The sequence below is a fragment of the Thermobia domestica genome, chromosome 14, assembly GCF_964235325.1.
Source record: "Thermobia domestica chromosome 14, izTheDome1.hap1.1, whole genome shotgun sequence".
Taxonomy (NCBI): Eukaryota; Metazoa; Arthropoda; class Insecta; order Zygentoma; family Lepismatidae; genus Thermobia; species Thermobia domestica.
Genome location: NC_137467.1, coordinates 74355892 through 74369642, shown reverse-complemented (window position 1 = coordinate 74369642; position 13751 = coordinate 74355892). Strand labels below are relative to the sequence as shown.

General features: G+C 35.1%; 1 protein-coding gene across 1 annotated transcript in view; it reads right to left on the bottom strand.

Moving 5' to 3' along the window:
* Positions 1 to 461: 461 nt before the first annotated feature.
* Positions 462 to 13751, bottom strand: part of xmas (RRM_XMAS2 and SAC3_GANP domain-containing protein xmas) — a 156303-nt gene continuing 143013 nt past the window's right edge. The window contains exons 21-24 of the mRNA XM_081738132.1: positions 10106 to 10202; positions 5399 to 5546; positions 2898 to 3140; positions 462 to 1517 (exon numbers count right to left, since the gene is read on the bottom strand). Coding sequence (XP_081594258.1) covers positions 1513 to 1517; positions 2898 to 3140; positions 5399 to 5546; positions 10106 to 10202 — 493 coding nt within the window. The 3' untranslated portion in view covers positions 462 to 1512. The remainder of the gene's footprint in view (positions 1518 to 2897; positions 3141 to 5398; positions 5547 to 10105; positions 10203 to 13751) is intronic.

Below are 13751 nucleotides of genomic sequence, written 5' to 3'. Positions count from 1 at the left end.
CCATGAACTGTCGTACTTGCATTCTCTTTCAAGTTAGAATTTCTTTTTAAAGTATTGCAATATTCACGTGCTTCTAAACCAACAGTTTGTTACGTTTAGTTTAAGCTCGCGAAAAGTTTGGTGATTTATTTATGAATATTCCTATATATAGTTTCATTTTCTGAAAATTCCTTTCTATACTAATACTACACAGTAGAGATGTCAATCACCTCGGCTTGACTTGGTCCACTCTTTGGGAATCGTCTAATCACTTAACAACGACTTCTAACGAGCTGTACTCTTAGAGGTCCGCATCCTCGTCCTTCATTTGAATCTTTCGTAAAAAAAAATAATCACAAATCACTTATCGTAAGAGTACAACCAAACTTGTCTCCAAGGATATCAAGCTACGTCTCGAGCTATGAGCCGATGTCCTAAGTCGAGTTTGGTTCGGTTCCAAGAGATGGAACCCTGCGCTTAACTGTTAATAATCCCTACTGAATATACTGAATTAAAGAAAACGAATCTAGAAAATATATGAATTCATTATATGTTAATAAATGCTTATAATTATATAATATGAAAAAAAAAAAGTCTCAAGCTCTTCTTTCACAATCTTATACTTCCATATTAGTTATCATCATATACACGACAAAATGCATGTTCATTAAAGAAGTTACGAGTTTTGATACAATCTTCATACGTAATTACAAAATAAAGCTATTAAGAGAAATGTAGATAATCACTGTTTTTTCAAAACATTGTACTTTTATCTGTATTTTAAAATACGTATTTTTAGTATCATAAATTCCCATTGAAATTATTCTGCTTTGTAATAATAAATATTGCTGAAATTAATACACATCGCAACAGTCTACCTGATTTACAACAAATACCAAGTAGAAACTTTACAATTTCCTAGGACGGTCAGCCCTTGACAAAGCACCATTTTGTCAGTAACATTATTATTTGTAAACATAGAAAAGAAAAATTTCATTAATTAACAAAAAAACTGCAGCTCGTCCGATCAATATTAATTAGAAATACAAGTATATCACTGCTAGTCAAAAATCAAAATTCTTCACTGCTTTTCTTCCTTAGCACTTGTGCTAAGCACTCAATAACATGTATCCCTAGTTCAATGTTAATACGTTTTACATATTACTTTTTCGCTTCATATTACGGTTAATATATAACAACATACATAACAAAAAGAACATATGCTTTGCAACGCACATTCTGACCAGAAAACAACAGTTTTTCACAGATTAATAGTTTCATGAGCGAAGATTTTTAGACTATTCACTCCACACCAACACTGGCTGATACAATAGAATGAATCACTGTTCCTGCCCTTTAGTTAATGATGTAAACTTGTCACTCTTTACACGGTGTTTTTTTCGCAATACTTTCACAAGTACTGTTACAATATGTTAAAAACTTCACCGCTTCTCTCTATGGGCCTGTGGCACTGTTTCCCTTTGCTTTTCTACTTATTTGTCCTCGTTATTCTTCTCATTTGCATGTCTTTGATCACCCTATAAGTAAGACAATTTATTATATTAAAAATAAATAAATATGTATCAAGAAATTAAAAAATACCCGAGTTACATTTTAAAGTAAGATAAGTTTGTGAACACCGTCTGAAATTGTGCATGCCATTGAGAATGGGTATGCTCGTAGGCTGCAGCACTTTTACGTACAATCGAACGCCATCTACATTCACGGCGTCAGTCTGTACACTTCGTAATGTGAGGTTGACATGTTCAAGAAAATATCGGTCGGTGATTGATTCTCAACAGCAAGAAACATTGACAGTTGCGAATATTCATCACCAAATATGAGAAGTAAAAGTTGAGAATACAATGAGGTACAACCAAATCCAAAAATGGGGTCAGAATGTTTCAGAAAAGTTGGAATAACGTCCACCGCACTGTGCAGACCTTACGCCTAGTGACTACCACTTCTTTAGCCATCTGAAGACCTTCGTGGGTGGTAAGCGTTGGGACTCATGAAGTGAAAATACACTGAAGAACTGGTTATCAGCACAGCGGCAAGAGTTCTATGAAAAAGATATTCAAAAACTTGTTGTTCGTTACAATATGTGTTTAAATCGGCAAGAAAACTACGTAGAAAAGTAGAGACTTTACTTTAAAAAAAAAAAAAAAAAAAAAAAAATCATAGTCTATAAGCATCGCTAACTCCTAGTAGTTAACTAATCGCCGCTCAGTTAATTCCTTATAGTTAATGTTCGGTGCTTGACTTTATCTGAAAACGGATACTGAAGATGTTGAACATGCTTTGCTATTTATTATTATATTAAGACAAGGGTCTTATTAAATATAAATGCAGTTGCATTTACTTTCTAAAATCCACAAGTATTTATTCAATGTCAACCACAATATAATTTAGAAATTATGCAATATAAACTACAGACAGTTGTAGGGGGCGCGGTGGTTCACTGGTAGAGCGCTTACCTCAAGCGCATAAGGCCCCTGGTTCGATACTCGGCCAAATAAGTTTGTAGTGAACAACATCGTGTCCGTGGGTTTTCTCGGGATACTCCCGTTTCATTCCATATTCTTACTCCACCAATTATTCCATCATCAGTCACTTGCCTTAATCATCGTCTCCCTTAGCCTAAAGGGCATAATCGTCATTGGACATTAAACTGAAAGATTTTATTTCATTTTCCTCCTGATACATCTTATGTATGTTACCTCTCAATCTTACTCGAATTTCTAATATTTTTCAGCGGATTCTTTAATTCTCAAAGAGAATTTTTTTCTCCATCGAAAAGAAAATCTTCACTTCTACAATTCTTAAAAAAATTATTTTTTCTACTACAAAACGAAGCTTTGATCAGTAATTTTCTACATTTGTGTCTTGATATAAATTGTTCTCAGAGATTTACTTACTTATTTCTACTTCTTCTTGCATTTCTTCTAGTACTTTGGAGAAATTCTTAATGTCCTCCCTTAAACTGGCAGTCTTCTTTCTCAATTCATCATACTTAGACAGCAAAGAATCAACTTCAGGTGATTTCATTCGTTTGCACGGAACTTCCAGTTTGGCATCGCTGTCATCTGGTGGCAACTGACGTTTCAACGAAGATGAAGAATCTTTCTTAGCTTCTGTGGGAGCTCCTTCACTTGATAAATCTATAATGTATATTATTATTATTATTATTTAAGATTTCTAACGGAATACAGACATTTTACGTATAGGGTGTTTCAAAACAATATCTACAAATTTGGGAGGTAATTCCTGACACCAAGATAAGACAAAAAATATAGACCAATCAGGATGCACAAATGCTTCCTTTCGGAGTTATATGTTGCCGAAAACATGAAAAAATGAACTTTGAAGGTCCATAGCTCCAAAACTATGAGACCTACCGTAGTCGGGTAAAGACCACTCAGAAACTAATATATGCTCTATCAAAAATTCCTGTTTCAGAATCCTGAGGTATTTCCACAACAGTCTTTATAGAGGGAGTTTGATCACGGGCATATAATTTAGTCACCAACTACCTCCACAAAAATTGTTGCGGAAGTACCTCAGAATACTGAAACATGCATTTTTGGATACGGCACATATTAGTTCCTAAGTGAAGTCTTGACCCGACTACGGTAGGTGCCATAGTTTTGGAGCTATGGACCTTTAAAGTTTATTTTTTCATGTTTTCGGCAGGCTATAACTCCGAAAGGTAGCATTTGTGCACCCAGGTTGGTCTATACATTTTGTCTTATCTTGATGTCCGGAATCACCTCCCAAACGTTGTCGGCGTTGTCTCGAAACACCCTGTATATTCAACTGCTTACTAACTACGTAAGTTAACACAATCACTTACTTCTTGTGAAGGGGAGTACTGTGTCTATGAGAAATTGTATTTTGCGAATAATATCGAGGATGTAAAGGAAGGGACCTACTACAAGAGTGATTTATAAGTCTTGCAGTATTTCCACAGTCTAAATAGCACACACGTCTATAAGCCGTGATCGACCGTACGTACAAGGTCAAACTGGCCCAAGATGTAGTGTTGCAAGTGGACTATTTAACACGTAGGCCAGTATTTTCAGTCACTTTTTAGTGGTAGTGACGATGAGTGCTCTACAACATCTAATACGTGAACTCTTACTATATGAAATCAAACTCGCGCATAACACTGCAGTAGCAACCAAAAATATTTGTCATGCAATGAATCACAGCACACCAACTCGTTGCTTCCAGAAATTTCGTGGAGGTTCTAAAAATGTCGAAGATCAGCCAAGGTCCGGCTGCCCCTAGGTAACAGATTTTGAGGTCATATGACACGCCATTGAACAAAATCCATTCACCAGCACATGATGATTGTCAACCTAACTCGGCATGCCTAGTTCACTGGATTGGATAATTTAATAAAAGATATTTCGACCTTGTCGATGAGAATACAAACTGTCAGGTACGAGGAGCCTTTCATGAACATTTTAAACCGCTAGAGAAATGCTGTAATAATATAATGATATAATACGTATAATATACAGGAGTGAAACGTGATAACCCACAAATGTGTGTTCATCAAGATTTTACAAACATTTACACTTTTACGAACATTCTTCGTTTTTTGGTTTAAACCAGTCAACCCTGCGGACAAATAAAATGAAAATGTATACGAAGTGAAGTGTTTCGCAGAATGATAAGAACGACAGGAACAGATAAGCCCACGGTTGTTAGTGGTAAGAGAACCAAAAATGCTTTTGGTTTCTGTCCCAGAATCTAAATACAACTTTTAATTCGGTGTGCTTCGAAAAGAGAACTGAAATACATTTTGGTATATCAGTTTTAATACTAAACTGAAAAACTTAATTCGGTGTGATTTTTTGACATTACTTGCAAACATTTCCAATGGCTAAAGATCGTATTTACAAACTGCAAACTATGTTGACAAGAAACTACTTTCTCTTTTGTCCGTAATCTCGCTGCCACTTCAAAATGAGTTTCGGTTTCAGGATCAGAACCGAATTTCTCAGAAAAATCAATTTCACGTCTCGGACCGAAGCCGATTCCGACTTAAAAAACTTTTTTGATTTCCGCGCTCGGAATTGTGTCTTCGGGAAAATCGGTTCCGTTTCCGTTAACAACCTTGGGTAAGCCCGTAATTCTGTACATTCGTTGTTATCCAATTATAGTTAATTTCTACAATAAAATGCCCTCTCCGCTGATCTAGTGGCCTCTGGTGTACGGGGCCCGGGTTCGATTCCCAGTGGGAGACGCTTAGAATCTGAACGCATTACGGAACATGTCTCATACCACCTCGCTCCTGAAAGTGATATTAAAGTTAATCGAACAACAGTTTATAAAAAGATGCATCAGGAATGTATACACTTTTAAATGCAGTCTAGTTTTCTACTCTTATATACAACTGAGATATTCTTACCTTCTTTTGAAGTCAGGACTTCTCTCCACCAGTCTTCTTGCTCTTTTGATACTAAGCTCTTCATGTTGTAACATACCATCATAGGATATGGCGCAGAAGAAAATGGATCATTAAAGTCTATTTGCTTAATTCGGTAGATCGTGCATTCCTAAAATGAGAAAAATAAATACTTCGAAATCAAATAAAAACTTACTTATTGAACACTATCGAATTTTTAAATATTTTATTAAAATATTCAAAATTAGTCATGTTATGATGAGGCTTCGCATAATCTTTCGGTTCGTGGAAGACGAAGTATTTTTCTTTTAGTTTAGCATCCTACGGTTATGCCTTTTAGGCAACAGGAGGACGACGATGAATGAAATTAATTTTTTTTTTTTTTTTTTTTTTTTTTTTTTTCAACCGAGGATGGAAATATACTGTTTGTGGACACAAGTATTTAGTCATTTACGCTTCTACGATTTTGTACTTCAGTATCTGTAATTCCAGTTACACTGATTTCAAAAAATTAAGGAACAGAAAACAATGTCATTCTTACCATCCATTCCATTAAAGCAAGATAAGTTTATAATTTAAATTTCTCTCAATTTCTCTGGACTTATCAAATTCTTAGGCATAATTTCTCAACTAAACGCAGCACTTAAAACAATTAATATTTTAGTACTTGTCTAGACTGAATATAAACGTCTATAAAATTTCAAATAATTTACAATCTGTTGCATCCAGTGTAAGTTTAAGAACTTTATGTGGGGTGTAGGCGTCTATCTCCCAATATGCCTCCTAGGATACTCTAGAACATTATTTCTCGATCTTGTGAATTACGTAACAGAATTAACGTTTTACTTTGAAGAGGCAGGCTACTGCAGAAGCGTCTAAATAGGGCACTGTAACATGCACATACTAATAAAAAGGAACGCTCCAGTGCCCATGAATCAGAAACGACTGGAGATAAAAAGCTGCAACTTAAACTGAGATAGAAAGGTGTCAGAAGATGTGCGTCAAGTGTAGCATTTTGCTTTAGAAGGCCCTCGAGGGTCGCTCGAAAATCTCAAATGCCAAGCTATGTCTTGTGGTATATCGTTGGAAAGGTCACGGAAAAACATAAAGAAAGTTTGTAGGAAACGGTCATCATTTAATAGATGACGTTTGAGATAAAATACAGAGTGGCCCAAAAGTAGGTATACCCCCAGTGGCGTATTTAAGGGGAGGCTTCCGGACTTTAGCCCCCCCTCCCTCGAAATTGTATTTACTTTAATAAAGTAAATGAAATATCTTGCAGAATTTTCACATTTCTAGGAACAAAGTTAGCCAAGCCCCACCCGAATCAAAATCGGACTGTATACACCCCTGCATTGATCAAGTATAACATTCTAGCTTATAGGTTTATTTACTTCGGCTGTTCCGAGCATAAGATATAAGTAAAAAGACATTAAGAACAAATAATAAAGAAACTAAGTCAACCTGATGGGTAACAATAAAAAAGGAACGACTGGAGAATAAAGGAAAACTGAGATAGGAGAGTGTCCGGGGATCCATACAATGGAGCATTTTGCTTGCCCCTCAGGGTTCTCAAAGATGGGATCCTGGGGATCACTGGAGAATTTTAAATGGCAACGTATACATTGGGATAGTGTGTTTATATAACTTCATCCAGTAGCCATATCTCCGAGCTCGTTGAAGATATCGTAACCAAACTAAACCTGAGTAAAAAAAGCGGATAGGGGCAATCTATTCATTCGAAACGTCTCAAGCTGATGGAAAACATTATGCAAGCAAAGTAAGTCCGCGACCATTCTAGGACAAAATAACCGGGACAATTGTAATTGCAGTAATAGTGTGTCTGTTAATTTGATTTTGCTGACAGTATCTTGATCAAAGACAAAAGTGAATATCACAATGAAATGGACACAATCACGAATGACTGAAGGAACTATTTCCGGGGGTCCGTGAGGTGAAACGGAATCTTATTTTAATAGTACAAATCGAAAGACCGGGCAAGTACCATATCGTTCACAATGTTTCACCGAAGCAGAATTGTTCTTTAAAGAATTCCTTTAGGTGACACTGTAGATGTGTGTGTTGTGATAGCTGAAATGAAGCAAAGTAGATTGTGAAAATTATAAGCCGTTCATATCAAGTCGTGCGAAGAGGGTAATTTATAACAAACTAAACAAAAACCGACCAATATGGTATGAAAAGAAACAGTGATCTTCCTCTCGATTGGTGTAATGTAAGGTTTTTTTCCTTTCTGGAAAAATGCACTTATGGTAAGCGTCACAGAGAGTGTGTTTGTCTTCTATTCCTCACCTACATGTCTCTGGCCACAGTTTGTTTTCGTAATCAATTGTTTTCTCTTTCAAATCACAAGTTACCCTTCTTGCAGGTACCTACAGTAATACATTACTTTGAAAGGGTTCGGTGCAGGAGAGGCTGCTGTGGTGTTTTTTTCCGTAGCTAATAGTGCTGAAGCAGGGCTACACGTATCAAGTGGCAACTTCATTAAAGAACAACACAATGTTGTGCACGAATGACGTTGGACGTATGTGTAGAATAATTTTGTTTGACGAATGTTTTCCAAAAGGTTCGAACAACTTGTATTATCTTGCTATCTAATTTAGATTATGTTCCAACTACAAGTGTTGTTCCCAACGCCAATAGCTTGCCTCCTTACATTTTATACACAGACTACCGTCTCGTAACAATATCTTCACTGATCACTGGACGAAGTTACAAAACACCCTATGACAAGGTATATTTTGCCGTTTGAAATTTTCGAGTGATCTCCCAGGACTCAATATTAGAGTGCCCTGAGGGGCAAGCAAAAGGGTCCATTTGATCGGATTCTCGGACACCTTCCTATCATTTCATTCTTTTATATCCAATCGTTTCTGATATATAAGCACTGGACGTTTTACCTGAAAAAAACATGTTACATAGTGGCCATTTCGTAAACGGTAATATACATATATACACAAAATGTTCCTTTTTTTTTTTTTTTTTAACCTTTCCAATGATATATCTGAAGACATACCTTGACATTTGACATTTTTGAGTAACCCCTGGGCCCTCTGTTAGAGAACCCTGAGGGTAAAGTGAAAAAGCTCCATTCGACGCATTTCCTGGCACTTTCCTATCTCAGGTTTTGTTTCATTCTTTTATCTCCAGTCGTTTTTGACTTATAGGCACTGGACGAAATTATAGAATCACCCTTGTATACGGTGAATCGTTGGCGAGACAAATTTCTAATGATGTTTGTATGGCATTTGCTTTCACATGTTTGTTTTGATAGCAAACGAATACTCTTGAGGCATCTGTTGAGGTTCATAGCTCCAAACAGAATATTTGTAAAGAGTGTCGCATATATACTTTTTCTCTTCTTCGAGATGGAAGGTACGAGTGATCTTTCATAATTTTAAATAAGTTTTATTATATTGAATAATCAATATTTTCCATTTGTCCGAGACTTTGTACTCTTCAGTGAGGATTGAATCCAGGATTTTATGCACAGTATTATTATAAAGATATAGATACATTATACCTCAGCTATCACAACGATCCATAGAAAATATATACAGGCTAAAAGCTACAAACAAGGATCCATAAAAGCTACAAAAATCTAAACAGGATCCCTTTTACACACACACAGACAAACACCACACTTTTATTAAAGTGAACGATATATGTATCTTCAGGGTGTCTACTAAAATTCCAAAATGAAATTTCGTGACCTTTTCTTTCCCAAACCATAAAATTTAGTAACATTCTCACAAGCGAATTTGGGTGCAAATTGGGCCAAATTTTCAAGCATGCGACCGAAGCGTGCTTTGCTTGCCATTTGGTAGTGTCTAAAGCCGATCATAGACATTTTTGGTGGTGAACTAAAGGACAAAAATTTTCAGTCTATACTTATATTTGTAAAGCTTTAAAAAAAAAAAGCTATATTTCGTGACTTCTTCGATTTTCGTGACTTTCATGACCGATAGACACCCTGCTGTTTCATCATGCGTCGTGGCTTTTAATCGTTGTAGATTCCCTTCGAAAACGATAGATCCAGGACAGCTACGCTAATTTTGTATGCAATACACCCACAGACCATCCAATCCATGCTATTTACTATAGTGATACGTGCCTAACCGAATCGCATAATTTGTTTTCCATGTACACATATTTCCTCTACGAGTAATATAGGTGAAATTACAAAACATATAAAGTTAAGAAACTACAAAAATTGTTATAATCAAGACAAGTTTTCAAATTTGAACAAAAGTTTTACTACATAACACTGGAGTTGCTGTTTTCCGTAATAATAACTTTCATCTGAAAAGTCCATACTGCTTCAGTGTACAGCAAAAGAAAAAAATGCTTTTTCCTTTAACTTTCGAGTAATCTTTTGAATTTTCTTTTCCCATTCTGCTGAAGATCTCCGAAGGACTTTTCAATGAAAATATGAATTACCAACTATTGTAGGAATATCCATATAGTAAAATAACGTGAGTAATCTACCTAAAGTCCAAAGATTTCAGGTGAAAGCTCATAGAACAAATATACTGAAGCAAAATTTTAATAGCATGTTCTTTTATTTATGTATTTATTTATTGCATTAAACTTGAGTCGTGTATCATCAATGTAAAAAATAACAGAGTATAATAATACAAAAATGCACATGAATTTAGCGTGATTCGATTTAATTTACTTCTTTACACATACCTGCACGATCATTATCCACGTCTTCCTTTGAACTTTTTCGTAAATTTTTAACTTCCTTCTTTGCAGGTCTTTCACTTCTTTAATGATTGTGACTATTCTGAAAAAAAGTAAACATACGTTGATTATCATTGACAGCTTTGACATATCCTTCCAGCCTTATACTTCTCTACTTGCCTACAGTACTGCTTCTCATTCATTCATTCGTTTATTCATTCACACTTCAAAGTATATTTGATGGATGGTATGCTTTGCGTTTATAACGTTCGTTTTCAACATCACCGACAGTATATTATGTAAGGACCTACACTTTAAGTGGTGTCGTAACCATTACTCGGTTTATATCCAAACACTCTTACTGTTAATTTAATCCGAGATAACCCGCGTTAACACTAGGTTAGGAAGCCACTTATATTTTGATCAAAAGTACAGTAAACTTCAGAAAGTACATACAAACATACACGTTCAAATTAGACTAGACAAGGAATCACGGAAATACTATAACCATCATCTCTATCAATAATGAGAAATAATTGAATATGTTTATTGGCACAAACAGTTGCCACAAGTGTGCCGAAGGAATACTAAAAATATGACATATTGATTATATTGACAAAAGTAATACAAATAACATGATCAAGCACAGTAAAAAGTATGTGAACGTACAATAATAAATAATAATAATAGTGAAATCATAAAAAAAAGATGAAATAGTAATAAAAAACATACCAACAAAACATGCACGTAATACAAAACATAGTATAAGGTAATACAGTAAAAGATTACAAACATTCCGTCAATAAATAAATAAATGTAAAATACAAACATTAGCGATGCATTAAAGAATATTTAAATTATGATAAATAATATACTGAAAAGACAAAAAGAATAATTCAGCAATAAACGATAACAAAATAAATAAATAAATAAAATAACCAAACAACCTAAAATGAAGAAAAGAAAAATATGTAGCATCTGATAGGGAATTGAGAAGTTACCAACAAAATTGTTTAAGAAGCCATAGGAACCAAAGTGAAATGTGTTAGATATTTAAATACACACGTCAAACCTCTAGCATAATTAGACAGATATAATTTTGAACCACTTTTATTATACTGTTAAATCTATTAACCGATATTACCAAAGAGAAGTGATCCACTTCGTAACTAATAAACAGAAACACAACTTAATCTAATCACAGACTCAAACTGCATAGTAACATTGTCCAACCTTATTTTATGTGGTACAGACCCTTTACCTAGTTACACATTTTCTTTAATATTACTTCCTAACAATATTATTCTTTTTTTTTTTTTTGGTCAACCATATCCTCCACGTATCGTCGTCTTCCACCTCTTTCTTCTTTCTTTTCTCTTTCCTTGGTTTGCTGTCCAGCCACCAGGCCGGTAGCCAGCTCAAAAATGTAGGGGAGACCAGACTGAAGTTAAGGGGGTGGGGCGATCCAACCATATTATAGTTCATTTGCAAGCCTACCGTGGAAATTTTAGGGGGGCCCGCAAAAATTTAGGGAGGCTAGACCTCCCCCCCTGGATACGGGCCTGCCAGCCACACTTTATAAGCTTCATCTTCGCCGTCATGCCTCTCATATTTCTTGTTGTAATCATATTTCTTCGTCCAGTCGCTCCCCCCTTTTTTCATTTTGTTTTGTCCAGACCTCCTGGTTTTCAAACTGTCTTGGCATCGATAATTTTTTCTGTCCACCGGTCAGGTTATGGAAATGGTTATTGAACTCTTCTCTCCATCCGGGATACATCAGGTCGATCCAGTCACGTCCTAAAATATGGTCAATTCCGTTTGTTTCAGTCACAATTATTGGTAATTTCTTAACATCTACTTTAGAAGTTACTGGTACCTTGACTTGACCCACTTGGAATCTTCGTATTATTTGCCGTAACAATGTTACATGGTGTTTATATATATATATATAAAATAATAATAATTTATACTGCTTAAACTTCTTCAAGTAGGTGACTTCAGGAACTATAGTTACTGCTGCTCCAGTGTCCAATTTGAAATTTAAATTGTGTTGTCCAATTGCAACGTTATCCTACAACATTTATTCATCCTGTTGAATTCTATTTTGTGTTCTAACGAGTCTAGTCTTAACAGACCTAATGCATCATTTGCCTTTTCTTCTTCTATTCCTTCCTTCCGTTTGTTGAAATTCTTCTTTAAACCTTTTTCTACTATATCATCTGTGACTTTATCGTATAGTTTTGTGTCTTTCTTTATGGCAACTAATTCTGTCGATGATGCACTTTCGGTATCGGTTCTTGTCTCATTGGTACTGGACTGTTTAGATGCTAATGTCAAATATTTATTATATTTTTTGACTGTGTGACACACTTTAGCAAAATGATCGTATCTTTTACAGTTTTGACACTGAACTCTCCAAGCTGGACATCTTTTCATTTCGTGTCGCTGCACAATTTCCACATTTTATTTTTAAGTTAGGTCGTTTTTGACTACGTTTCTGTGATCTTTCCAGTTTGCCCACTTGTTCTTGCTTTCCATGCTTAAATACATGAACTTCTTTTTCCAATAATTCCATCTGTAAAGCTATATCCTTTGCTGTCATGAAAGTTAATTGTGCCTCACCTAATTACTCTTTCCGTGTCACTTCACTGTAAATACTAAATACTAGTTGGTCTCGCATTGCTTCATGTAAGCCTTTCTCAAATGCATATTTATTTGCTTGTGTTTTTAACTCTACTAAATAGTCTTGGATCGATTGACCATACTTTTGTCTTAAAGAATGAAATTTCAACCTTTTCACAATATAATTTGTAGATTGTCCGTATTGTTTTACTAATACATCCACTAAATCAGCATATTTTAAATCTGCTATCTTCCTTGGTGACACCAGTTGTCTGATTGTGTTATATGCTGTCTGACCTATTACCAAGATGAAAACACATACTCTTTTTTTACCTGCAATATCATTTGCAGTACAATATTGTTCAAATCTTTCTATATAAGCTTCTATATCTCCGTCTTCTGGATCGTAAGGTTCAAAAAATTGTAGCCTGCCTCCTGCGTGTGATTCTGCCATTCTTTCAATTTTATCGAAACTTCCTAGTCATCACTGTTAGATATTTAAATACACACGTCAAACCTCTAGCATAATTAGACAGATATAATTTTGAACCACTTTTATTATACTGTTAAATCTATCAACCGATATTACCAAAAAGAAGTAATCCACTTCGTAACTAATAAACAGAAACACAACTTAATCTAATCACAGACTCAAACTACATAGTAACATTGTCCAACCTTATTTCATGTGGTACAGACCCTTTACCTAGTTACCCATCTTCTTTAATATTACTTCCTAACAAAATGCAACTGGTGAAAAACTGCATATTGAAATATAAGAAAAACTACACATTGAAATACAATTCAAAGTGAAGGCTAATGTGAAACCTAAGCCTGGTGCATTTCACTAGGTTTCACACAAGACAGAGATAATCAAAAATTGTAATTACAAACCGGAAATAACTTATGGGGTCGATGGCAAAATAATATAAAAGGGGTCGTGATATATACATGCGAAATAGGTTATAAAAGTTTGGTACAGAGTATTGGGTGGAAAGCCTTTGGGGGTAAAGGGTCTTTCGATAGGTGA